The sequence below is a fragment of the Acanthochromis polyacanthus genome, chromosome 12, assembly GCF_021347895.1.
Source record: "Acanthochromis polyacanthus isolate Apoly-LR-REF ecotype Palm Island chromosome 12, KAUST_Apoly_ChrSc, whole genome shotgun sequence".
NCBI lineage: Eukaryota > Metazoa > Chordata > Actinopteri > Pomacentridae > Acanthochromis > Acanthochromis polyacanthus.
Window position 1 is genome coordinate 26,542,404 of NC_067124.1, and position 27,928 is coordinate 26,570,331.

At 38.5% G+C, this 27,928-nt stretch overlaps 2 protein-coding genes across 3 annotated transcripts in view; both read right to left on the reverse strand.

Moving 5' to 3' along the window:
* Nucleotides 1–607: 607 nt before the first annotated feature.
* Nucleotides 608–15,162, reverse strand: LOC110961572 (ubiquitin-conjugating enzyme E2 E1). Of its 2 annotated transcripts, none has more exons than XM_022209247.2 (6): nt 14,945–15,162; nt 12,325–12,508; nt 11,582–11,632; nt 7,010–7,142; nt 4,035–4,182; nt 608–878 (listed from the first exon to the last, which is right to left on the reverse strand). In XM_022209247.2, the coding sequence occupies exons 2-6, from the start codon at nt 12,477–12,479 to the stop codon at nt 781–783; spliced, it is 585 nt and encodes a 194-aa protein (XP_022064939.1). In that variant the 5' UTR covers nt 12,480–12,508; nt 14,945–15,162; the 3' UTR covers nt 608–780. The 2 variants fall into 2 exon arrangements, with proteins under 2 accessions (XP_022064939.1, XP_022064938.1); XM_022209246.2 differs by having other exon boundaries at nt 14,941–15,157.
* A 3,373-nt stretch (nt 15,163–18,535) lies between these two features.
* ube2e2 (ubiquitin-conjugating enzyme E2E 2) overlaps nt 18,536–27,928 on the reverse strand; it is a 29,239-nt gene continuing 19,846 nt past the window's right edge. The window contains exons 5-6 of the mRNA XM_051957192.1: nt 22,742–22,889; nt 18,536–19,364 (exon numbers count right to left, since the gene is read on the reverse strand). Coding sequence (XP_051813152.1) covers nt 19,267–19,364; nt 22,742–22,889 — 246 coding nt within the window. The 3' untranslated portion in view covers nt 18,536–19,266. The remainder of the gene's footprint in view (nt 19,365–22,741; nt 22,890–27,928) is intronic.

Consider the following 27,928-nt stretch of genomic DNA (forward strand, 5'->3'; position numbering starts at 1 on the left):
AAGGTCATAGTAGCACTAAGGCAGCACATAAACATTTCATACACGGTTTACAACACAATAACTTAGCTGCACTAGAATATAGTACTTATTAAGCTCTATTAATAACTATAACACACATTGGTGGAGGCTGGTGTATAAACTTGCTGGATGACAATATAGTAAAACAGTTAATGACATAAAACTTTAAACAAATACTATATAATGTTATTCTTTCTGCTTAAAACTAAATTACAGGGTGTCATGAAACTATTCTATGTTTACACATCGCTAATAAATGCTAAATGTGGTAAAGCAACTTGTCCACTAATCACAAAGTTGGTGGGTTGATCACCATGAGGTAGAAAAGCAGTGTATAAATCTGCTAGTAGCTAAATATATGATTAATGTTTACACAGTTAATAAATCAGATATCACAAGACTTCTAAATAAAACTCAAAATAAGACGCTAGCATAATAAAATCATGGTGGAACTTCCCATTCATATTTTAAAATGAGACTTCCAAGCACACTCAGCCTGCTGACTGCTGCCAGTTTGCCCAGTGGGTTTGCATGTTGAATCCACCCCATTAAAAAATAAAAATAATAAAAAAAAGGAGGCAGACAAGACTTCCTTTCCATTGTGTTCCTTTATTACCATATTTGTGAAGATAACTTAATCAGGAAGCAAAAAATATACCAGACAATAAAGTACTAAAAATCTGAGATAGAAATAACCCCCCAACACAAACAACCCAGAGCCCCCCACCCCTCCTCGTCCTCCCACGGCTGTCCTCGCTGGGTTTATGTGGCGTATCGCTTTGTCCACTGTTTGGCTGTTCGGTCATGTTCTGCTCTGTTAGTGGTGTACTGGGTGGCGATGCTTCCCACCAGGGGATCAGCTGAGTGGAAGAATAAGTTTCAGGGTAAATTTATCCGCACATACAAGACAAACGGTTAATAAAATGGCACTTGACAGTTTATAAATGCATCTCTTGTTTAATATCATTCCTTTAGGTTAACGTAGCGGTTTTGACTTAGCCTTTTGAGAATGTGTTTTTTTTTTTTTTTCCTCTCTCAATATTACAGAGGAAACTATTTATCCAAGTAGAATCTGACAGCAGAGTCCTGTCACAGCCTTTAATAAAGCGGCAACCACACGCCAGAACAAATGACTGAACTAGATTTGATCTGAAGCCCCCAAGTGGCTAATAAAATGGAAAATGTCCCTGGCAGCATTTACTCGTAGCATCCGAGTTCATTTAGTAACTAAAATAGGATGCCCACGTGACACTGTTTGCTGCAATGAGGCTACGCTGACAACATTTATCACCATTCATGAGGAGTTTCAGGTGTATGCTGCTTAGGAAGCGCTTAAGGAGCTTTAAATCACTCTTTAAAGCGAGGTTGTATGAGGTATTTATCCCTCATCAGTGTACTATCTGCAGTAGATAAGTTCAGGCACACCCTCAGAAGAATGCTGGCAGGATAGATAACAGCTGTGAACAGAATGAGTGACAAAATGTACTTTAGCCACCCACACAACAGGGGAAAATGATCAGTATTCATTTAAATGTATGTTAATTTTTAAATATTCTCACCGCTTTATTTTGCTGTGCGACATCCCATTCCTTTTACACTATTATTTTTAAACTGTAGAACTTCTATATTTTTTTGCTTAAGTGCAGCTATGCACCCTGACTGACAAATCCAGTCTGCAGAGTAAAACAGTGTGCTGCTCAGGTGCACTATGTGTAGGAACACAGAAGCTCTACGGGTGAGAGCATTTACTGCCAAAGGAAAGGGCTGTCTGGCTGCAAGATAAAGCAGTAACAATATTCTAAATATAGCACACTTTCAACAGATATTGATGTTCTTATGTGGCTAAAATACACTTTGCTGTTGATCACATTCACCAGCAGTCTTCCTCTGACAAAAACCTCATACAACCCCACTACAATGAAACCAAATTATTCCTTAAATTATGGAAGAACTGTCACAATCAGCACCACTGCACTGTTAAGGAGGTCTAAATTTAGCTAGTGACATTTAAATGACTTGTACTTATTGAATATTTCATCAGTGGTGTATCAGCTACACTACGTACATTTAGAATGATTTCACAGCTTTACCAGAACACACTTTCTGATGGGGAAATGATGCCTTTATATCCCTCTGTACCCTTCATCAAAGCAGTCAGACTTGACAAAATGCTATTTTACTCTGCAGAAAATGGGAGTTGCTGGTCTGCCAGTGCCTCGGTCGGTTAGCTTGTTTGTTATTATGTGACTTAGGTGTTTTAACAAGTTGGTTCAGAACTAAACTAACATGTTAAAACACAAAACTCACAATTACAGACTAGTAACTCCTGTTTTCTGTGAGGCAAAATTACTGCTTTCCTCAACAGAGGCTGGTCGTTCTGAAAAGAGTGATTCAAAAACTGAATTTCCCCATGGGAAAAGGTCAATCTGAAGGTGAATATAGTGTACATTTAAACCAATACTGACTTCATCTAGCTGGATCTTATTAAGGCTGGTAAAATGTGTTGTTTCTGATCCCATCCACAGTGGGACTAACCCTTTCTGTATCAACTTTAATTCCAGGCCATGGTTGTTGCCGCTTAGATTTCAAGAGTCAGCAACAAAAGTTTTGTCAGCTGTTTGTTGCAGAACGTTTTGCACATTAAACCAAGAGCTTGATTTATTCTCCTGCATTGAATCCACGCCATGTCTTTGCAAGTGGCCTGTGTTGCTGTGAAATCATGTCGCACAAACTCTTGTTAGCAGTGGGATTTGTACACCACAGTACAAAGTGTCTTTATGTACTTTAAACAACTGAAACACAGTGCATCAGCTGGAGTTACTAAATATAACATACTTTTACTGTAATTATTGCAGCACAGGAAAGACAGAAGCTGAATGCCTCTATACACAGGCAGGTAAAGCCACTGAAACCAGAAAACAGCTCATGGCTATGCTGGCTGTTGCACTATAAGCATGTCAAATACAATCACAGCTGATTAGATTTTGCTTCACAGAAGTGTTACCTTTGCACAAGTCAATATCTTGCGGTCTGTGGTTGCATATCTACAGTGTGCGTTCAATGCAGAAGTTCTGCAATGAATCTACACCATAGCCTGATGTACACTTTACCAAAAATGCAACTACACATCACTGCAACTCACACAACAATACTGACTGGTAGTAATAAGCCATGCTTTGATGATTTCTTGTTATATCTTGTGTAAAACAAAAATCTTAAAGGCTGTGACTGTGTCTGGCTTGCTCATAATGCCAACACAACAGCCAGTATTCTGCCAGAGTAGCCACAAGCTGTTTTCATAGCTCTACCAATCCCTACACAGACCCATCAGTTCCGGTGGCTTCTCTCTTTTCTGTGTCGCAGTAATTTCATGATCTGCTCAGTTTCAGTCCCTATTGTTGCAAGTACAAAACGAAACTCAACACAGTGGCATGGAAACCTGTAAGCTGCAGAGTGATGCAGAAACACCAGCACACATGTATAAATACAACAGTGCAGGCTCTGCGTAGATCTAACACTGGAGAAGAAATGAAGCTTAAAACTGCATCTACAATGTGACTTATCTGTTGCTTTGGATGTAGTAGCAATCCCAGTTTGGCATTAAATAACAGACTACGGTAACCAAGACTAATAAAAAAAATCTTGTCTGTTCCAGCTGAAACCTACAGGAAATGGAGCGTTTGAAGTCGGGGCCCAGAGGATCAGGACTGATATGCTCGAGGAAATCAGGTCGGCTGAGTCAGTGACCTCTTTTAGTCCATTCTTCAAACACATTGTTGAACATACTTTTGTAATTATACTGTATTATGCATTTTTTAAATTTCCTCGTAATGCACTTCTTAACTTTAGATTTTGAAAATTGCAACATAAATAAAGATTATTATGATGCAATAAAGTAACACTGCTGCTGCAGTCTAATGGTGACTTAACTTGTACACCACAGACAATTAACTAATAAGAACTGATCCAGTAGTTTGGTCACTGTTTAAGCACTCAAATGAACATGCCAGTCCTACCTGGGTTACAGTCTGTGAGCAGGGAGCAGATGGACAGCAGCACCTTGGAGATGGTGAGGGCGGGGCTCCAGTTGTCCTTCAGGATGTCCAGACAGATCACCCCCTGACTGTTGATGTTGCAGTGATAGATCCTTGTACGAAAAGTTACCTGCAGGCACAAATAGAGTGCAGTCCACAGTCGAGACAGAGCAGTAGCTTATTGTTCATCCACACACTTAACCATGACAAACACAGTATAAAGTAACAGGTGTTTATTAGGGAGGACATTTATGTTTACAAGCCCTTAAAATAAATTTTCCCGTAGTTTCGTTTTTGTCTGAACAACTAATCTGAAACATGCCCAAGCAGTCACACATTTCAAGAAGTGAGAGCCTGTTAGTGCTATATTTAGAGAATTTTAGTCAATATTGGACTGCAGTGGCTACTTAACCTAACACAGCCCTCTGGTGGCTGAAAAAAGGTAATGCAGATGCAAGAAAAACACTTATCTAGTGAGCAAAGTCATTTCTGCTTATCAGTGAACTAATCAAACAAGAAGGCATGTGCTGATGCAACACTGAACAAAAATAACTGAAGTGTGGAAAAATCTCAGCTGTAGTTTTGATGTTTTTCAGATGATGTAGGTCAACATGAGGCATCAAAGGTGTGTACTCAACATATTTCACACATCATGTTGACTGTCAGAGAACAGGCTTGTTTGGGTAATTTTAAATCTAATGTTGTTCTTCTGCTGACGTTTACATAAAAAAGCAAATTTTTCCTTCAAACACACCAGACCAAATGTGTTTTTGTCAAAAATAAATCACATTTCAGAGCTGAGAAATATGCCATTGATCTATCTAAGAGTGGCTTTTAGTGAGAGTCAAAATAAACAAGTACTTTAATATTGTGTTGTGGGTCCTTGTTTTATCTTTAATCCCTCCAGAACAGTATGTTTTTCATCTTCTTTTCATTGTCATTTAGGTTAATATCACTATTTTTATGACACTTGTTTTGTTTTATCCCCTGGTAATGAGCCTTAACAAACAAAGCAATGCTTTCACCACTGGGACCGGCATCTTCACTGTCACCACAATGACTATTTGTTACACAGTGTTATTTAATTGGTCCAAATAATCCTGTGGGGACAAACAAATGCACCACTATTCATCCAGTCATTTGTAAAGACTGTGCAAATGCCTAACAGGGTTCCAGAGCATGCAGACCAAGCTCTAATGAGCTGAACAAAAGGGGATGTTTCTAATTATGAAGCAGATCCAAGCACAGCAAACAGAAAAATACACTGTCTGTTAGGCAGTTCTAGGTGTCTCTATCCACTGCATACATACACCAATGAGACGTAACAGTACGACCACCAGCCAAATATTCTGTTGGTCCTCCATATGTCATCAAAAATGCTCTGAACCATTGGGCATGGACAAGAGGAATTCTCAGGGTGTCCTATGACAAGCAGATTCTCTCAGCTGCTGAGGACAAAACCATACGGTTGTGGAATAGAAGTTCCATGGAGGAGGTGAAGACACTGACATTTGACACGTCGGTGAGCAGCATGGAGTATGTGGCTGATGGAGAAATTCTTGTGATCACATCTGGCACCAGGACTTTGGCAGTGGATCCTTTGGGTACTCTGGGAATCAAACTTGTCCCACTACATCCTGTTGTTGCTTAATCAGAATGGGCTCTATAGGAAGTTTGGAGGTCAAATCAGCGTCTTGGGCGATTGTCATGTTTCTCAATATTTGATGTTTTTGCCATGTGGTGGGGTGCATTTTCCTGTGAGGGTAGGTCAGTGACATTTAGGGTTGCCATTTGCATGAAGGAGTGTGTTTGTTCTGGGACAATGTTCATTTGGGTGTCTAAGTCTCATAAACACAGATGCCAAAATCCAAGGTTTTCCAGCAGAACAGCACATAGTAGCAATATGATCAATGTTATTAACTTCACCTGTCAGTGGTCATAATGTTGTGCCTGATCGATGTGTAATCTTATAATTCAAGCACTGCTCAAGAGAGACCAGATAGTTGAAATAGTAATTAAACTGTAGTGAGGGAGAAGTCCTGTTTTTTTCCACTCATATCACTTTCTTCTACACTACACTTTTGCTTTTACCTAAACCCACTACACTCCTACTAGTGTAAAGATCTTTGCTTTTTTTAAAATGAGGCTCTTCTTCACCTAAATTCAGTGCATCTCCCAGAGGCAAAATATAGATTAAAATGTACTCAAAATGTCTCCCTTGCTGCTTTGGGATAGATGCTATGATTTCCTGATGTTTCTACTCCACACTTAAGGTAATGCAGTGTGGCTCAGACAGGTGTGTGACCAAAGAAAGTCTTCAGACTTCAGAGTAAAATAAATTGTTCTAATATCAGATTTAGCCAAGTTGAAACCACGAAATTCTATCTCCATGGGTTATTTTTATGAGTAGAGGATTTTCACTTCGATATCACTGTTAATTTCATTGTGAGAAGCCAAAATCATGATAGTGATTTGGTAATAAGACATTAATTTGATTTTAAAAAATATTTTAGCTGTATAGTTATATTGTCAAAACCTATTAAAAAGACATGAAGAGGTCACGCCCCCATTGTCTTATTTTGAGTTGATATCACATTCTCTGTCCTGCTGCTCAAAATACTCACCAGAGTACCAAATCTGCAGCTTAACAGTACCAAACCATCCTCACAAATACACGACACTACTGTTGAACAAAAGCTACAGTGCCAGGCTATCTGAGGTAACTATTTAGTTTTTTACAACAGAAAAATACTACTTCCTAATCTTATAGAGCACTGTGCAGGGCCTTGGTATCTGATGAACCTTAAATGTTTTTCATTTTCCATCTGAAGCAGAGACAACATGTTCTCACCTACACAGCACCACACCTTGTTTTAACAAAGAATTGATCTGAATGCGCGCTGCCACTACTGGTTAAGTGAGGTGACCTAACAGATGTGCATTGCTAACGTCAGTACCTTGGGAGGTTTGAACGGGTAGTCGGGTGTGAAGGCGATGTCCAGGAAGAAGACGCCTCCCTCATATACAGAGCCTGGTGGTCCCAGGATGGTCGACCTCCACTCATAGATGTTATCTCCTTTTGGGCCAGCACTGCAGGCAAAAAAATTACTTTCACTTACATATACACAATCATCTTAATATATCAAAGTGTATATAGTTAATTTTAGTGCATAAACAGGACATCTTTATCTGCTACTGTATCCTGATTTAACAAATAAATGTTGGTTCTTGTCCCTGTTGGTTAACTTTGGCATTTATCGTGCTGGATCACACCGTCTCATTAATAATGCAAAGAAAAAAACAAACCAAGGGAGAAACAAAAACACTCAGCCATTACAAAGTTAACCTCATCTACAAACAGACAAGAAGCACCAGCAAATATAGCATCATGAATTAATAAAGACAGAGGACAAGAAATAAAAAAACAAGACACACAACAAGGAAGAGTGTCAATACATTAATGTAGATTATAAACTGCTGTTACTTCAAACACATGCATCTGGATCAGCACCAATGGCAGCAGTAGGGCAGTGTGTACTACAGTATGAACGACTCATGTTCATGTACCGTGTGTATAACATGATGAATGGCAACATACTGAAGTACATGGGTTTTCTATCAGAAAGAAGTTGAATGAAACCTGACTATAGATGGCATCTTCTGTTCAAGCACTGCCAGCCATGTGTCATTAAAGGGAGATTCCAACAAAATGAGCACTTGTTGTTGCTGTATGTTTCATTCAGCAGATTTGATGCTCTATGAAACATTTCCATTATTTTTGAAGCTCTGTGACTCAAGGGAAATGCATCAGGGACTTCTTTGAACTGCACTGCTTTTTATGGATGGAAACAGATGTAACCGTCACATCTTTAGAATTTCAGATTTTGTTGATTACCGTCATATAAACAAACTCAGTATATTTTCCTTTAAATGCAGGCTGGTCAAAGTTGCTTTCCCTTGTGCATCATTCAGAAGAGGCCAAAGTTCAAAGCAAATCCCCAGTGAAGTGTCTATGCGTCATGATCTGTAATCCGTATTGATTTTTCCTCAAAGCAGGCCAGCTTTTATCCCACTTACATGCAGAACATGTGGTCTTGAGCCCCTTGAGGGTCGTGAGTACAAGACATAACAGTATTGACTTAAAAACCCCTTTGGGGGAGGAGAGGGAGGGCAGGTATTGCACTCTGCACTGTGTTTTTGATTAAAGTTAACACAGACATTTGGCAGCGTTTCATTGCCAACTACAAAATAGAATATCGATCCAGAGAGCGCAGTTTGGGCTAATTAACTGGATGTTAAAAGACACTACTCAAAAATGTGACAGATGAAAACCTTCACTGCAAGAAAGGCTTTCACTTCCAAGTGGCGGATTACAATGATAGAACACTTTCCTTCCATCACACACTGCTACTTTGCCTCAAAGCACCATTTACTCTTATCTGCATTTATGATTACCCGAAAATCTGATATAGGATCCAGTCATTTTGCTTCAACTACCTTGCATTAAGAAAATTGGATTCAACAAAAGCCCCCCTTTTCATAAGTGAAAACAGCGTGAGGCATCGTTTTAACGCAGCCGGACGTCAGTTGTGTCTGCACAATGCAAAGCTGTTTAAAATGGAGATTTACAAAAGTGATTGTAACGTTTGAACTAGACGCGTTTTCTTGAAAGGCAGCAGCAGACTAAGTATAATACTGCCAACTTAGTGACAGTTACACAAAGGAATTCAAATATTCTCATCATTTAATGAGGTGGATTTAAAAATATAGAGCTCTGAGATTGGTGGAATTATTCATTGTCCAGCAGAGCAGCACAATTATGGTCAAAATTATAATCATGACCACTCTGATCAAATTTAAAGTTTTCACCAAGCTCCAATTTCACAGAGAAAGTCAAGAAACACAGAAATAGACTGCACTTTAACACATTAGCAGTGAGAGTATCACTGAGATTGTCTTCTACAGTTTTTATAACCATTCCTGTCCTTATAAAGTCAAGCCATCTGTTCAAACACCAAGACTTCATGAAGAAAAGTCTAATAATTGCTGTAAATATAGATTTTCCTCTTCCATGAGTTAAGCTTAAGCATTCTGCCATATTCTTTACATTTCTACACTAGACAAACTACCATATAATGCCTGGTACTCAATTAAATGTGGCTTTTAATCAATCATGTGCTGAGACAGGTTGTATTTTAAGCTGTCACACAGCATTGTGTAATTAGCCAATTTAGAATTTGCCTAAATGTCACAACCCTATTCATCACTGTGGCTGTCCTTCAGTGTTACAACGTTCAGCTGCAGTCATCCATTCCTAATCCATGATTTAAGCTATTAATTTAACCAGGAACCTCATCTTGCTTTAGTCATGGAGCAGTCAGAGACACAAATCACCTTCAGTTTGTCACTCAGTGAGTTAAGAAGTACAGCAGGTTTATAACAGGGTTTCTTATGCATTGTAAAACATTTTGAGTGATTCCATGGATTCCGTTTCTTGACTTGTGCATGAAGAAAATACTTGTAGGTGCAGGTCTAGTATTTAAAAAAAATAAAAATGTTACAAATTGTGTAGTATTTCTATAAAACGAAAAATATAACATAGTTTAAAGTAACCATTTAATAAGAACAAGCAAATTGATTTATTTTCAACATTTGTGCTATGTGCTTCTCTGTAGTGACTCCAATCGACTTTTAAATAGAGGTGGCTATTTATAAAGCAAACAAACTGAAATTTAACAGCTTTTGTCTTGTGCTGCTTTTCCCACCCAGAACAACTATGAGAAGCTGCTGTTTTATGCATGAGAATAAGTCTGATGAAAAGTGGCGGCAGTAACAACAAAAATTCCACGCACAGTTTTCAGCTGTGAATAAATACCAATTTCTGTTTCTTTGATTTATCAGCAAATATCCGGTTGGTGTTCATTTTTGGGATGGTCTGTGGCCTGAGGTTACTTGTTTGATGTACTAAGCCATGATGGGAGAGATTCCTCTTTTGGTTCTCTTTCACAGGGAGGTTGGAGGTCAGACTCAGCTGCTGAGCAGTCGCCTGGAGCACAGAGAGCTTCAATGATCTGCCTGAGGACACTGAAGGACAGAGGAGGCCTACTGCAAGTGAAGCCTGAACCCAAACCGTCCAGTGTCAGGGATAGTCTTTCTGATCACAGCAAACAGAGATACAGGTGCACTCACACATAAAACTAACATGCCAGACACCAAAGGAACTAAGGACTGCAACTCACTTATTTTCATTATTACCGTAATTAATCTGACAATTATTTTCCAAATCAATTTCTTTGTCACAGTTTTCCAGAGCCAACAATGACAAAATCACAAAGTGAATAAAAAGCAGCAAACTATAATTATTTTAATATTTCTGTGTCATTTTTTTTCTGTGTAATGTCTTCTTTTTTATTTGGACCCTGAGTCTGGAATGAACTTTGACTGACTGAAGCAAATGTTTGCATTTATGCTAGAAAATATCCAAAGTGACAATTTGATTACCCAATCCATAAAGTAAATTTTCTGTAAATCACCTGCCTAATGAATAATTTAAACTCAAATGACTATTTCCTTTGAAATGTGTGCTTATGGTTCTAGATCCATCCATCTTACACCAGCTGCATGATCTTCACTTGACCAAGAAAGGTTACATTAACATTTTTCAACTGACAAAAAAGAACATTTTAGATATTTAAAAGATCCATGGCTGAATGTGCATAATACACCAGTTCTGAATGGACAGAAAGGGAACACTACAGTCTCACTGATTTACTTAGCAGAAGATGAGCAGTAGCGATGGACTTACTTATTGTATGTAATCAATTCTCATCTAATGTGGTTTCTCAGTCAACGTTAGTACAAAGTTGTAACCACAAACCTATCCATCTTTGTGGACGATTGCGATCTGAACAAACCACAGCTACACAGTTGATATTATCAGGTAATTTTAGATGGCCATGAAACACGATCAGAGTAAATGCTGCCATAATTTGCAGCGAACAACCACCAGAAATATGTTTGAGGTTATTCAGAAACGGTGTCCACCAAAAAGAAGTAATAAGTTATTTTTGCCAATGAAATCAATGATCAAATCTCTTTCAATAAAATGAAGCCGATATTTCTGAAAGATATTTGTTTATATTTTGATCAACAAGCATCAATTGCTTTGTCATTAAAAATACTGTCATCTTTATACACTTGGAATCAGCGGCTAATTCACATAAACATTGTGTTTTGGTGTCATAAAACTGCAGACAATTACAGAAATATTTCAAAGAGTACAAAAAAATTTGCACAAGCCTAAAGAGATTTCCGGTTGTATAAACATCTCCACTTTCAGAGAAGTAATGTGGAGTTACTGGTTCATTTTTCTCTGCACGCTGAAGAATCAAAGATAATTGGATTCAGATGAGTATTTAGTATCACAGTGTACAACAGTTGGTGGAGAAAAACAGTGTGTTCTGTGAATTACTAATGAGTGCACGACTGCACAGAAAACTAACAGCCTATGAAGTGAGAGTGAAACTCACCTGCAGTTTGGTGGAGGGTCCAGTGTAATGTCAGCCAGCTCTTTCTGAATCCTGCAAACAAAAGGAATCAGTCACTGGAAAAATAACTCCAAAAAACACTGATCTTTAAAATCAGACCTTCATCAATGAAACTTTCAATGACACATATTCAAAGTACTATTACGCAACTGTGTGGTTTTCATTTAAGAATACTTAACCTTATTTATTTAATCAGTTCGTGATTAATGCAATCTCTGCTTTTGATTTCTTGTGTAAGAGAAGAATGAATGCTTGTGAAAGTGGGCTATAATAAGACCAAGCGTGTGAGAGGTGTTTTTTTTCCCCTGAAGAGAAAAAGGAAGCTTTGTGTGGCCGATCTTGTGACTGTAAGTTATGATCTGTTGAAGCTCCTGCCGAAGTAGGAATTAGGATGTGTTCCTCTTCTATAATAGATATTACCCTGTATGACTGCTAAAAAATAACGTAAGATGAAACTACTAAAAAACACACCTTGTCCTTCTGTTATTTACTGTTAATGCTTCAGATATCAAAATTTGTCCATCTTCATTGTAGCTGCAATGGGGTGTCATGGTAGATTTTTCTATATTTGTCGATCTAAAAAATCCAGCCCCTTTTTGTTCCCGAGACAAGTCCTACAATACTACCAGAAAGAAATCAGACTAACAAAAAATGCTGGGAGAAAGAGAAAAGCTCTATCAGAATATAATTGCTGATCGTTACATAATCTGGGCTTTTCCTTTCACCTTTTGGCGCTGGTGGAAAGCAGCTTGGAGGTCTTGCTCATGCTGGCTTTGCTCTCCCGTTTCTTCTTGCAAGGCGTGTCCCTGTGTCTGGTTTGGCTGGATGAAGGTGGCGATGAGGAAGAGCTGGTGCTGGCACGGGAATCCTCATCCGACATACCGGTTTGGATTGGAGAAGAGCCGGAACCTAAGGCAGAGAGCAAGACAGCAAAACACGTTCACAGACAATACAGCTGCATGATGAGGAATGGTGGCAGAATGATTTCTAACAGGGGCAGTTGCTATAATTTAGCTGATGAATGTCAGTTTACAAGTTACTTTCAATATTCAGCAGCTACTAACACAGGTCTTTGTTGCAGGCATTTAAACTACACTATTAATGTATTAAGTGACTCAAAACTGTTTATTTGACACTACAGGCAAAAATGACTTTTTTAATGCTCTAGTCAAAATTGAGATTTTGGGATCGTTTGCTACCATACTATGTGTTCTTTTAGATTAGTAGAGAGAAAACACTGAAAGTAAACAGTCAGGTAATTATTACACAAGATTTTATACACTTTAAAAGACATATGTTTATGAACAGTTTTATCAAATTTAGTTTCTTCTCCTACTCTGAGCCAAAACTCCACATCAGTCACAATTACATACACCAAGCTTTCTAATTTTATTCTCATCAGATTACAGGCAAATTGCAGGATTCAATATTCAGCATTTATTTAATTATTGGTAAATATTTTCTTCTTAAGCAAATCCCAATAATATAAGTGAATAAGCTGCCTCTATCCATAGTCACCACATTGTGGTGTGAGCAATGTCCTGTCCATGCAACATCCGATTGGTTGTACTCCGGTTGCGCAATTACCTGAAATGTTATCGAACTCACAATATTGACAAGTAAAATGTGTCACAACACACCATGTTAAATGAACCGTTGTGGTGCCACAGAGATGCATTGCAGAATAACTCACATTGTGTTTTTCTGGTAAAGGCCGCGGCAAAAATCACACCCACAACCGTTCTTTTTTTCAGTAGAAAAGAAGCGCAATAAATTATCGTGGCAAAATACATGCAATGTAAAGTTTTCACTTGTAAATTTCTTATCACAAGTAATAGCTTATAAAGAGTGAAGCACAAATGCTAAATAGTTTACTTGAAACATGTGCCATGATTTAAGACAAAGAAGATTTTTGCTCATCTATTTAATGAGGCAAGGCCATAGGAGAGGAACAGGAGCATCCAGAAACTTCCAGCAGATAACTAAAATCTTCATCACACCCAGACAGTCTCACTTTCTGCAAGTTAGGCAGTCTGGGCCCACTGAAGGTCTAACAATGAAACATTGCTCATAAAAGTGGGCAAATAAATATATCAAATAAACTAAGGCAGTTTGACAAGGTTTTGTGCTACAATTTGTGCTATTCTAAATTTCAACCCCCAGATTTAAAAATCAGTCAGTCTCTATTCTGGAAGGTGTCAGATGGTGTAGCTTGATTTACTTAACATTTCATTCAAAATAAATGTGATAAAACCTGATATTTTAAGACTCTCCATGGTGTTTTATAATTGATGGAATGATAATGCATATATTGAAAACCCCCTCTGCAAATATCCCTGAGGTAAAATGTCAAAAGAACATTTTTGAGGCTGGCTTTATGGAAATTAACCCAAGTTAGGGCTCTTCTTTATATAGATTTATAGTCCTATTGTAACAATTGAATTGGGGAAGTTAAGATGAACTCTTAAAAATGACCTAATTTATCTGTAGTGTTTCCCCTTACATCAAGTTCAACTAATTATTAGCAACTACCGCAAAATATTTGGTGATATGTCAGCATTATCATGTGTATATAACGAGTGTATTCATTTATTATCTAGTGAATGACACTACTAACAATGAGTTCCAGTGGTATTTCCAGCAGTAGGTGTGAGTGGGAGAGGAGGTGGTGCAAACAAAGCTGTTAGCTCCTGCGTTAAATTTTAACGTTAGCTAACGTTTTCCGTGACGGTGAACGAACTGCCGTTAGCAGACATGCTAGCTAGCTTGAAGCGCACACCTCACACACGCGTACATTTAAGTTAACCATTTCACAACCGTAAATTCAAGTAAAACACACTATTTGGGAATTAACTGTATATAAATATAGTTAGTTTCTGCCAGTCGTGCCCCCCACATCCTCTTCATCATCATCATCATCATCATGAGCACAGCTAGCGCTACCTGCTAACGCCCCCCACCTACCCCAACTCCAACGAAGACTCAGGCCCAACGACATGTACGATAGATTATGTAATTTATATTCAGACGTGTCTTATGTTGTTTTCTATACATTTTATGGCTGTCTTCTATCAAAACCAAACGTGTAAATATTAGAATTAAACATTAAAGGCGTCAGATAGTAGCCACGAACTACTCCGCTCCAGCACATAGCCGGAGCCCCTTTTCCGTGCCACTAACTAACCACGACCGTCTTGTTTGTTTGTCTCTTCGGCGTGAGAGCAGCAGACCTCGGACTTGAGCTGAAAACACACTCGGGCAGCTGAACTACTCCGTATACAGCGCTTCTACGAGGAAACATTGGCTTTTAAGCGTGTATTCTTTTCGCTATTAAAACTTACCCACTCTATTGTGTCTGGACCTCCGCCACAGTCGAGGCTGGTGCCTGTCGCCCTCTGCGGAACGGAAGTAGCCTATCGCGGCTGCAGTGGGCTAAACGGCACCGGTCCTCCTCTGGAAACAGCTCAGCCTACACCGCGTGTATTTCACTGACAATAAATCATCTCTATACACGAATTTATTCCTTTTAACGCTCCTGTGTGGTTTCGACATGCTGCACATGCGACAACTTTGGCTTCACATGTGGTTCGAGCTCATGAGCTTTAAATTGCGGGGCTTTAATATTTTATTTCAGGAGCCTAAATATATAAATAACAACCCGTATATGATAAACAAATCACTAGACAGCATCCACATTTCAAAACACTCTGAATTTATTAGGTGATTATAAGTGTAGCTGCACGTCACCCCAGTCATCATTCAAAGCAGATAATCTACTGTAAAGTGAGCTTCTTTGTTTACTACTATCTTCAGCTATGACTAAACTGTTGCATCACCAGCCACAGAAACTAAAAAATACAGTTAAACTGACCACAGGTCTCATGTAAGAATTACTCATGAGGGACTAGAATAATAAGGCAATGCGTTGGAAATATTTATTGCATTCAGCAGCTGAGGGAACATTTTCAGTTTCAAAAGGTTAATGGGGATTGTGTTTTTGTGCTAAAGGGCATCAATTGTCTGCTTTCTGCTTCCATTATGTGCAACCAACATTTCAAAATGTCATTATTTGGTCTGCTTCTGGTGCAATTAGTAATAAACGATACATTAATAGATTTGCAAGGTGGAAACAGTGCACTGGAGCAGTTAATGGCCCCTGAAGTGCTCTGTGTGGTTACCTACTGGTGGACACACAAATTTTAAAGGTTAATTAGGTCGTTTTATCAAATTGTTGTTTTGACAGTAGAACATTTCAGCATTTAAGTCATGCTTTATAGTTTTTATCATGAATCCTTACATTAAAGACCATGCTTGTTTCAACATAGTGAGTACAACGTGTAAACAATTCCATTCTAAAATGATTCTCAATTAAATTAAATGACAGTTCTTTAATACATTATCTTGCACAAAGCCCATGTACCATAAGAACAAGATGACATTGTTTAAAAAATACCTCGCAAAGACCCTTTTTTGTATTGCAACTCATCACCACAATCATCTCCTCTAATCTTTTGCAAAAAAATAAAAAATAAACAAAACATCCACTGTTGTTATTTCAGCACCAATTAATGCAGACACAGAGACTTTAGTCAGCTTGGCAGGCAACCTCCTGGCTATTATCTTAGAGGCTAATGGCCACACTATTATTTCTGCATCTTACTGGCCAATCAGAAGATTTACTCAGGCTCCTGACTGGAATCTGTTAAAAAGACAAAATCCAAAACGAGCAAAGGACCAATTCAGCTCTTGTTCGGTTAAAAAGGCTTAGAAGCGTTTGTTTTATGACATCAAAATGGCACACTGCCAAAACATATTGTGTTCAGTGAACGACTACAAATGCTTTTCTTTTTTTCTCCATTAGGGACATTCTTTCTGTTTTGAACCCCAAATTTTTCAGCATCAAAGCCCAGCCATTTTTATATCATTTCTATTATCCCCATAAAGCATACTGGATCCTATCAAGAAGCAGAGGAAGAGTTTCAGGAAAGATTTTACTGCTATATGGCAACGTGTACACAAACTGTCAGGAAACTACCATAAACTGGTATTGCTATTGAAATGGGATAGTGTTTTTTATACTTTTTGCACAGCTGTCCATCAGGGCAGAGAAACATCAGGAGATCAAGTGATGTGTGCAGTAAAAGTTTAGTTTTTGAGGCCTAACTTGGGCACAGCAGTGCTTTCAGCTAAAAGTTAATGGTAAAATAATTATGCAGTTATAATATTTTCTATTTTTTTTTTTAGCTGGTAGGGTCTTGCCATGTTCATAATACCAACATAACAGTTACTAATAAGCACTAAACAGCTTGATGCTCATGGAAATGGCATTAGTTTTCCAAGCGCCGACAAAACTTTTTACTTTAAACCACAAATCCAACCTTATGATGATGTAAAAGTCATTAGGTTTTATCATCTGGATGCCAAGAATCTTTACCGAACTGTCCAGTAGATGGTGAATATTTTAATTGATATATGAATGTTATGAGTCCCTGGTGCTCATGGTACTACAGGAAAAATCTGGGGACCAACAAAGTTCGTAAGATTTATCACATGGGAGCCTGGTTTTACATTGTACTCTCCTATAATGGACATTTTTGTTTATCAAAAAGCCAGAGAGGAAAAAACTCGGTCATGTGTAGTCATCCCCTAAAGGCTCATTCTGATCCAGGAAAAACCAGGGGAACGTACAAATTTTCATTGCAATTCAGCCCAGTGTTCTTGGTATATTTTATTATGGACTAAAGTGGTGGCATTTCAAGCTGACAATGCAATGCATTGAAACGTACTGAAAGCACGGCATAAACCAGAATTACAACCTCATGGTTGTGTGCTGCCACCAGCCATTCAAGTGGCAGTTTACACACATCTCTCCTTCTGTTTCGGAGTTACTGGATGGTGGTGAATAATGAAAAGTCATTTTTGCAGACATTTTAGATTTATGACATGTCATCATATCATCATTTCATCCTCTTAGACATTTTTTGTGAAATCTTGAGTTACGAGATGCAGTTTTCAATTTCTGTAATAAATTCTGCAACTGGGCATAAATTTACTGCTGCAGTCTGGAACATGGGCCGCTCAACTATTTACTACAAAAAAAGCACAACTATAAATTCCCAGTACAACCCACAAATGGCTTTCTGTGAGGAAGTAATGCAACAAAACTGTAGCTAAGCATTAGTTTGTCCCATGTTGTCAGAGGAAACCTCAGTTATCACTCCTTCATTCAAATCCCAAACGCTCTCTTACTAACTAGCTCGCAAGCCATGTTAAGATACTAAAAATAGTTTAGTCAAAGTACTTTATGTGATGTCGACAGTAGTTACGAGATGCAACTCTAGTAAAAATACTACGTGTAGCCTTCTATTGACATCTGTTGACTGGAATGGCACCAAGCCATAAAAAAAACATACAATCAAGAATTCTTCCACGTGTTACTTTTCGTCTAAAGAAATATTATTCATACTTCCTCATTTAACCTCATGATTCCACAAACATGACCTCAGAACTGTTATACAGCTCCCTACTAACAGATAACATCTCACATCTGGATCACTGCCACAACAAAATCACTTCTTATAAAAGGTCCGTCTATCCACAAACTCCTATTGAGATCCATTGATGAGTTTCTTTGATATCCTGCGGACTTTGGGAGTAACATAAAAATAAAAAAAAACAACAACTCACGTCTTTGATGCAGGTAATAAAAGCTTGAAGATATGGTACCACACCCAGCTGAAGCAGATACAGTGACTGATAAGAAGTATTTTAAAGCTGATGCTTCCGACTGTTTTATCATCAGGCTTGTGTGTTTGGATGTGTGCGAGACATGAGCAGGCCAGCTGTGAGCGACTGAATGAATGGAAGATTACTGACAGAGTAAATATTTAAGGATGTAGAGGCTGCAGTTAAACAAGTCGCAGACAGAGCAGAGCGTTTTCTCACAAGCCAACCACAGTGTGTTTTATTGGGTGCTTCAGTAATACAAGTGCACAACAAACCACTCTGCAATTGCAGAGGTGGCGGGTAGCCAGTAAATATACAAGTCCTGCCTCTTTCACAGGCAGACCTATACTTTTGTGGTCTGCCTCAAAAGCCTTTGAAAAAATACATACAGTACAAACAAAATCAGAGGAAGTTAAAAAGCATGAAGAATCCATTTACGCAAATCTTCCTGTTCCATGCAGATAACATACTGATGACAATTACAAAAAAAAAAATAAACAAAAAAATAAAACAAGGAAAACAAAGTAAAAAGCATATTCTGCATGTTTGTTCCAGGTGCCACTAAGAAAATGAGAATACATACTGTATAGCTGGAGGACAATGCGTATGATAATTATAATATTCTGTTTTTTCTCCAATACAATACTTCCAACATTCAGATATTGGAAAATAAAAATCCCAATCTACTCTTTGTATAAAAAAGAAGCTTTCAAGTCAACAAGGAACAAAGGACATGTTTTTTTTGTTTAGTTTGATTTTTTTTGTTTGTTTTTACACAGAAAAGGTAGATAAAATGGGAGGAGGAAGAGGAGGACGACAGGAGGGCAGGTTTACCGTTGCACTTAGTGAGTGTGCTTTGACAGACTAAGGGTGAGAGAGGTAGAGAGAGGTTCAGTGACGGGTGAGGGAGGTAAAGGAGGGGGTGGTCCACAGCAGGGAGTCTATGTGGCGTATCTCTTCGTCCATTGTTTGGCTATTCTGTCATGCTCTGTTCTGTTGGTCAGGTACTGTGTAGCGATGCTTCCCACCAGAGGGTCGGCTGAAACAAACAAAGACAGACAGACACAAAGAACGTGTAAATCACAGAGCAGCAGAATCACTCAACTGGGCAGGAACCACAAACAGCAACAGCAGAGACCCAAAACATTTGCATCTTCTCAGGCAGAGGGTGAACAAATGTCTGTACATCTGAGCAGTGGTGAAGAAGGAAGTTTATTCCAGTGGTTCAGCCCATCTAAAGGGTCACCAGATAAATGTGTAGGGTTAAGAGATGATTAATGGGAGAGGAAGCAGGGAAAACAAACATCTACATCAGCCATCTCAAAGCTATGTTCATTTTTCTGGCCTTTTCTCTGATCTTTCATTTAGAAAAATTATTTAAATGAAACCCCATGTGACGATTAGACTGGAATTCACTTTTTATTGAGACTGTTAACTACTCGCATCTGTGACAATGAGTCCCTACTCAATCTTATTTCTAGTGATTTAGTAAATCTTCCTGTAATATTCATCTGACAATAACTTGAGTGCAATATTACTCTGAAATGTATTGAAATAGAAGTGGTATAAAATGGAAGTTAAGTATAAATACCTCAAAATAGTTCCACCACTGCAGTGGTAGGTGTTAAAATGTCTTCCTCTTCAACAAGCTCAGGCTATTGTTCTGCTATTTAGGTCTTTAAAAATGAATTTAAAGATCATTCTGTCATTTTTAACATGATGTGAGAGTGGAATATTGCGTGTTGTGACATTCATGTTCACATTTGAATCACAGATCATCTCATAAAGGCCCCATTTACACCTTTTAACATGTATCTAGTTAGATTATCTGAATGACATCTGATCCGTGCGCCTTTGCATTACAGCCTTCTCAGTAATAATAAGCTTTGTCACCGTCTCCATTCTGCTGCACTGTGATTGGATCTCATTATGCAAATGAATTAGTCGGGGCAGAGGGAGTTGGTGTCTCAGGTTAATGGGAGTAATGCCACAGCCGAGCGTGATACATCTCTAAAATTAGGGTAGATCTGCTAGCTACTGCTAATACTTTGAGCACTAATCAATGATTTCCTATCTTCAGTTAAGAGCAATGAATGACACTGGTCATATTACATTTAGAGATGAACAGGATGAGCCAGTCTTACACAGATACAGACTGAACTTACACTTAGCATTAACTTGTTGTTCTGTAACTGGATGTTTTATCTAAGAGAGGATGTGTGCATATTACTGCGGGTTTAAGGGAAAACATTATGACTGGAACGTTGTCAGACTGGAGATCTGAGCTCACTCAGGTGTAAATACAATCTGCACAGCATGACGCTATTCTGTGGATACAAATTCAGTGAGCAAGTAGAAATATCGATCAATAAAGTCCACAAAGCCTGTTGAACTAATGCAGATATCCAGATCAGATCAATGTGAAAATTCATCAGATAATGAGAATACATAAACAACAACAACAACAACAATAAAATTAGCTTTCACATCGAGCTCAGAGTAAATTTGGTATTTGAAAGTATAGTTTTCATGTTCAAATTCAGGCAATGTATACATATGTAAAATGTTCACACTACTCAGACCAAATTAAGAAAAAGGAACATGTGAGAGAAGAAGTGACTCTACTGAGTACTGACCGTTGACTGTTAGATATGTATTGGATCAAATATAAAATGCTGGTATGAGTGCTAATGGTATTAATGGGTGCAGATGGGAGTATTTGTCTTGTCTGGATTTGTGTTTTCTATCCCGCTATAAGGGGCTGTGTGCCTGTATATTTGTTTACAGAGCATTATTTATAGGAGGTGTGTTTTTTATGTTTGACTGATGTCTTGGGTTATTTTTATGTGTGGAGGATGCAGTCTGTAGATGATGGTGGTTGACATGCTGGAATGTTTGGTTTGTTGTTAGTTAATGAGTTTAAAAAGTCACAAAAGCGAGAGGCGATGTAAATGATATGAAAATAAAATATTCATTCATTCAACATAAATGCTATTCAGTTTCATCTACCAGTCCAGACTGTAAGACGTGTTTTCTGGGGGACAGATGGAGCTTTCATTTTATTATGCGCACCTTCAGCAGACCTGATTATATTGTCTCAAATTCAACTCACAAACCAGTTAAATATGGTAAATGTGAAGAGGAGCAAGAGGGACTGAATAGAGACTGAGGCAAACGAGCTAAAGAAACATGTAAAACTAATATAAACCCATCAAGTCTGGTCCCTGTAAAAAGCGACTTCTAGTACAAGCACTAACTTACTGCACGTTAGACAGCACAAAAATACCCATTTTCCTCACAAGGTCCTGAGTTTTCTTGCCTGCACTAATTCCCCTCCCATCTGTTCACACTTTCAGCTGCTTAACAGTGGAAGATGGTGCTTTAACAGAGTGAGCAGCAATGACAAGACAACATTTTGTTGTCATGCCAAAAAACAAATGACAAATCTGTTATTTTCTTACAGTGCCTTCTGTGATAATATTTGTTTTTATTAAACACTGGGGGTCACTTGCTCTCTTTGCCTGTGAATATGTGGTTTAGTTATTTCCAACTTTTGGCCAGAGGCTGTGCCAAAGATCTGTTAAGCCCCGTCCACACGAAGACAAACGAGGTCTAAACGCATAAGTTTCTTGCCAAATCTGCGTATCATCCACATGAAGACGGCGTTTTGGGGGTCTGTGAACGATCATTTTTGAAAACGGGTTCCAGACTGGAAAGATTTTGAAACGCCGTTTACGCAGCTCCGTGTGTACGGGCGATCCGCTGCTTTTCAGAAACGCTTGAGTCATAGTTTCGTATCTTCATTGACACACATGCGCAGTTTCATAACCTCATTGACACGCATGCGCCACACGCGGCCACGACAACAACAATGGCGGCGTACAGTGTAGCAAATGTGCTGATGAAGCTCTCTGTTTACAACTTTTGCCGCAAGTGTGGATGCCCACAGTTTTTTTCTTCTGTTTGCACGTTTCCGTCATATCGTTACAGCGCCCCGAGAGGTCTGGCATGTGTTTTACAGCGTTTCCATGCGCATCGAGTGCATTCGTGTAGACACACACATTTTCTGAGACGCCTTCGTCTTTACGGCAATCATTTTTGAAACTGTTCAGCGTTTCGTCTTCGTGTGAACGGGGCCTTAGACAGTCTCGGGAAACGCTGAGTGTTTGAATTGGTCGTGGCTTACTTAATATACCATTAATAGTCTTCAAACACAATGCTGACTGTCTCAGCTTGAAATGGAGCTTTCAAGTAAAAATAAACATTACATTCAAAGCAGAGAAGAATCAAATCGATCTGCTACACAGAAATACTTACCTCTCTTGCTTCCTACTCAGGCCCTCCAGCCCCCATCTACTTCACACTAATAATAAACAGTATTAAACAAACTGCATGCATTACGATGCTGTGTCCTACCTGGGTTACAGTCTGTGAGCAGGGAGCAGATGGACAGCAGCACCTTGGAGATGGTGAGGGCGGGGCTCCAGTTGTCCTTCAGGATGTCCAGACAGATCACCCCCTGACTGTTGATGTTGCAGTGATAGATCCTTGTGCGAAAGGTTACCTGAAGGCACAGAAACACTGCAGTTTAGAAATGTAGGTGTTTGAAAGCAGAATATTCTCAAGTGTTGCCTACTCAACATTTATCTGGAACCAATTCCAAAGAAAGAGAATACTGTACGGGATAAATAATTAACAAATATTTACAGGTCTATAAATGCTTAAACACAACCAAAAAACAACAGAAATAAAATTTGAAGAAAGAAATATTTGAAGTATTTTGACATTTGAGCTTCTTTTCATGTAACTCTAAAGTGTTTTAAATTAACTTCTTCAAATTGTAGCCAGATTACAATCATTAATACATCTACATATCTGAGTATATTATGCAGTATTTAACAAAACTCTACAAGCTTTTATTTGAATGTATAACTAACTATTGCACATACTGTGCTATAATTATACATTTTGGATGCCAAACAACATCTGGCAAAGAGATCCCTGATGAAAATGGACCTTCTGGCTAATTAGGGTAAATTTACATTTATTTGAATGTTGATTATTGCACATTGTCCTTTTTCAAATAAATACACTGAAGCTGAAAAGAGCTTCCTGGTGTCTTGTCATCACCAAGCAGATGCTAACTAGTGGATTACACATTTATAACAACAATAAAGACAAAAAAAAGTCATTTTTAAACCTCAGTGTTTGTAGGGACTAGAAAAAGAGAGCTATAACGTACTAATTAGTGGCCTTTAGAGGTTCTGGTGGGTAGACTTTATCACTTTGGACAGAACCACGCAAGCTGTTGGGCCGTGCTTACACTATTTAGTCTCTGTGCTCAGCTTACTGTCTCCAGCTTTATATTTAATGGACAGAGTGGAGACCTGGTTGCGCTGATAAAAAATTTGTTACGAGATCCAACATTTGGAGATTTTTTATAAATCAACTTCCCATTTTCTTGTTTCTTTTCCCTCAGCTCAAAGACACAAAGAGCCATCGTTAAAAGCAAAGCTGTCTGTTTAATCATCCGCATTTTTTGTTTTCATGTAAAAAACAGCCGTGTTAAAATACACTGCTGCATTTTAAATACTCTTTTATTTCATTGTAACAGTGTAAACACCTTCCTGTCCTGCAAGCATAGCCTGCTTTTAGAAATCGCACAAATCACAAATCATATGAAAATAATCAGGAGGCTAATCGATAAGTAAAAAAATAAAAATCATGTCTTACATTGCATCCCTAAATAAATTCTACTTTTTATTGAAATTAACCAGGGAATCGTTATGCTTATGCTGATCTCAGCTAACAGCACCCCTCATCAAAAGCCACTGAGCCGCTCCACTGGATTCTTTGATGTGTTGTATTTTTGAGATGAGAGATGGCTCCTGAAGTTTTCCATAGGGATCTCATGAAGCTGGGAAATTATACATAAAATTCCATAACTTATTTGTTCCTGAGGTTTATACTTGGGCTGCTGTCTAAGACAACATTCATTACTAGTTGTAATCTCTAAGAGTCAATGATGATGCATCTTTCGGTTCTGCAAGCATAACCTGCTTTTAGAAATCACACAAATCAACTTCTAAAACAATTTGTTTTCTTGTGTTTTTGAGCAAATCCCAAGACACAATGCAGAAAATTAGCTTAAATTTATTCCACAACTTCCAACAGAGTCTCTGCTTTATGGATGAACAGTAATATTCTTGTTACACTTGTACAATCACAGAAAGCATCAACCTACTGAAGGACTAAAGAGTTAAAAAGAGGATAATGAACAATCTCCTAAAACCTCAGCTTACAGCATGTTAACAGTAGAGGAGCTAAAAATAAAAACTAAAAATGGAATTGTGATTGTCTCAAGGAGATGAGTTAAATCCTTACAGAACAATAATTTGCTGTGCAGACTGCCACTTTGAGAATCTTGTTATAATTGGAAGTAATAATAGGTGAGATAAAGGGGATTGTAAAAGCTGCTGTGGTTTTCCACCTCCTGTTTCTCCTTTATTCACATTAACACTGATGTATCAGCATCAGTACCAGTATAATGGCTGTGCCTGATTGCTCCACTGAGGGCCATTTTAAACCATTTGTCACTGCTGCTGGCTGTGCATGTAGCCACAAATACACAGTATATTTAATAGACGTAGTTTCACTGCAATGAATACCATTAAAAAGGCTATATTTTCACATATTTTTGATGAATTTAAACCAGCTTGTATATTTAGCGTTTACTCAGAGATTTTACATGATAATTCTTATGATGTTTTACTGAATCAGGCTGACCAACAGAGGGCAGCATGGTGTAAAATCAAAGCACCACAACAATAACAGTTTTGTTGTCACTTTGAATATTGGACTTCTTCACCCAAGTGTCAATTACTTGCTTTCATTTTCACAGGAAACAGTCTTCCCCAACCACACATTCTCCAACTGTGATCTATAACACGTAACATAACATATTCCTCTTCGAAGCATTCTACTAGCTAACAGCTTCCTACCACTGGTTTAGGTCTGATGTCTCGGCTTCAATTTGAGCTTCACATCTGTTTGGTCCTGACACTTGACACCTCTGTTTGCCCTGCTGCTCCAATCACCAACATCTGGCCATCCTGACCCTGACCCTCCAGAGGAAATCTCTAACGAGCCTTGGCATTCTCAAAAATCACACAAGGCGGGACGTTATAAATAACCAACCCCTCCACCTCCACCGCCTCTACAGAAACAGTGCTCCTCCTCTGGTTCAGAGGCAAAAATGCATCCACCTGGTGAACTTGTCAGACCGAGTGATAGGACTCTTATTTCGCTTACAGAATGTTGTTGCAAGCAAGGGTCAGATTGTGGATCCAGAATTCCCAGGCCTTAGATCTGAGGGCATTCAGCAACTGAGCTTCACTGGAGCATTTCTATAGTGAAGGACTGTATGGCAGCTACAGGCCGAAGGGTTTGGTGTGTGTGAGTGTGTGTGTGCAGGGGGGTTTGGCTGCAGATCACAGTGTGTTGGAGGGGTAGGAGGTATTGAAGGGGGCGGAAACACTCGAGCCCCGCTAGCTACAGAAAGCTGGGCCGGAGCCTGTGGATTTGTTTGAGTCTGCTGTCAAACACAGAGCTGGTGGTTACACAGCACAAAGAACGAGAAAGAGGAGAGGAGAGGGAAAGCAAGCACGGGGAGGGGTGTGCATAACAGAGAGAGAGAAAGAGAGAGAGAAACGGAGGAGAGGAAATGAAGGCCAAGTGTAAGGGTAAATCGAGTACACTGCAAACTAACAGGAGATTGTCCCTGACAGTCTGCGTGTTCAGTAACGACATCCACTCAGCATCACTAAAGTCCTCTGCAGACAACACCACATAAAACAAGAAAAGGTGTCCTTCGCTAGATGAGCCATGAACAGGTCAGGATTTAGCACAACCCAGACTTTCACCTCAACTCGTAACATTTCTCATAGTAGAACAACAGCACAGAAAAGTGCAAACCAAGCTGTAAAGCAGCTGAGTCAGACAACTGCAGAAAAGTTTCTGTAGCAGACATCAATGTAATTTTAAGCGCTCTACTATCATCACTTTCTCCAACTGATTCTTTATTTTCCCACACAACACCGTCATCAATGTACACAGTCACATGTACCCGTCCATTTATTGATCCATCCTTATCCCTTTGTGCCACAGACATGGACTGGGTCATAGAACCACAAGGAAACAGTATGATTTAAAAATTAAAGAATAATAATCAGTTAATGTTATTAATTATTACAGGCTATTTTGTTGGAATTCCCTTTAACTTTGCTCAATCCACGGCGCTGCATATCATCTCATCAAAATAGCGCCATGAGAGCAGCAGCTAGTTACAGCAGCTCCTGATAAGTTTAGGTGTTTTTAGATATTTCTTGTAGTTCTTCTTCCCTTTTTTAGTTTCTTCTTCAAGTAGGTGTACCGCATTTGTACAGTTCAACCATGGATGTACAAATTGCTTTTCCTCTACTTTTTTTTATCTCATTTATTTATAGTGTAGTGATACTCTATTCACTTTCCATTCTTCATTCTTGTATACCGTATATTACTGTAATTATAATTATTATCTTTACTGTATATTGCTGCTGTAACATGGGAAATTTCCCTTGACATGGGGAGTAATAAAGTGTTATCTTATTCCTTGTCACACCAGTTGAAGGCAAAATGAGCTTCCACTGAACATTAGCTACAAATCAACTAGTCTGAGAATCATTTAATGGTCTACTTCATTTCACATGCAATACTGCCAAACATTTGCATGTTACAGCTCCTTAAATGGAAAGACTTCCATGTTTACTTTGTCTGAAGCAATTATAAACAGAATACATTTGCAGCAAACAATTTAACAACATTTCTTTGGGTTTATTTTTGTAAATATCTCATTTTCACATACCAAATGCTTAATCAAGACTGATTTGAATTTCAACTCATAGAAGTTCACCACACTTAGGGGGGCATAAAAAAAATCTTCTGCACAGGAGAAACTCTATCCGAGAGACTTGCATGTACTTATCATATTTATGAACCAATTCTAATGAAAAACTGAAAAATCAAAGGAAGTGTAGTTTTTTTTGTTAGGTTCTGTTTTATATTTTTACGTGTGTTCAAAATATAATTGGAGATAAACTAAGTGTGTTAAAACTTCCAGTTTGCAAATTGTCAACCAGCTGTCAGGGACATTGGGAAAACCTTGGCCCTGCCAAAAACTGAGCACCATATAATGTAAGTTAATGGTAATTAGTCCTGACAAACTATTTAGTTGCTGCGGTGGGAAAGCAGACAAGGCTACACACTTTAGCAAAGAGTGCATCTTTGTACTATCCACTATTCTTGTTCAATAGCTATTGATACTAAACATAAGCGCAAATCAGATTTAAAGGGTATCTAAATTTTTGTGGCCATAATGGAAGAACAGGAAATGACAAAGTAATGTGAATGGTGGTTTGTACAATGAAAACCCCACAGAGAAAAGTGGTTTAGCACCTTTCATCTCATTGTTTAGATGCTGTTTTGTTTCTGGTGGTCATGACAATCCACGTGGCCATGAGTAACTGCAAACTATTCGGCACAAAAATAAAATATTACAGGACTGTG

Coding starts and splice junctions, on each gene's coding strand:
- LOC110961572 (XM_022209247.2), bottom strand. CDS start 12,479: ATGTCGGATGAGGATTCCCGTGCCAGCACCAGCTCTTCCTCATCGCCA. Junction 11,633..12,324: donor CTTTCCACCAGCGCCAAAAG/GTGAAAGGAAAA, acceptor TTTTGTTTGCAG/GATTCAGAAAGAGCTGGCTG. Junction 4,183..7,009: donor ACCCGTTCAAACCTCCCAAG/GTACTGACGTTA, acceptor TTGTGCCTGCAG/GTAACTTTTCGTACAAGGAT.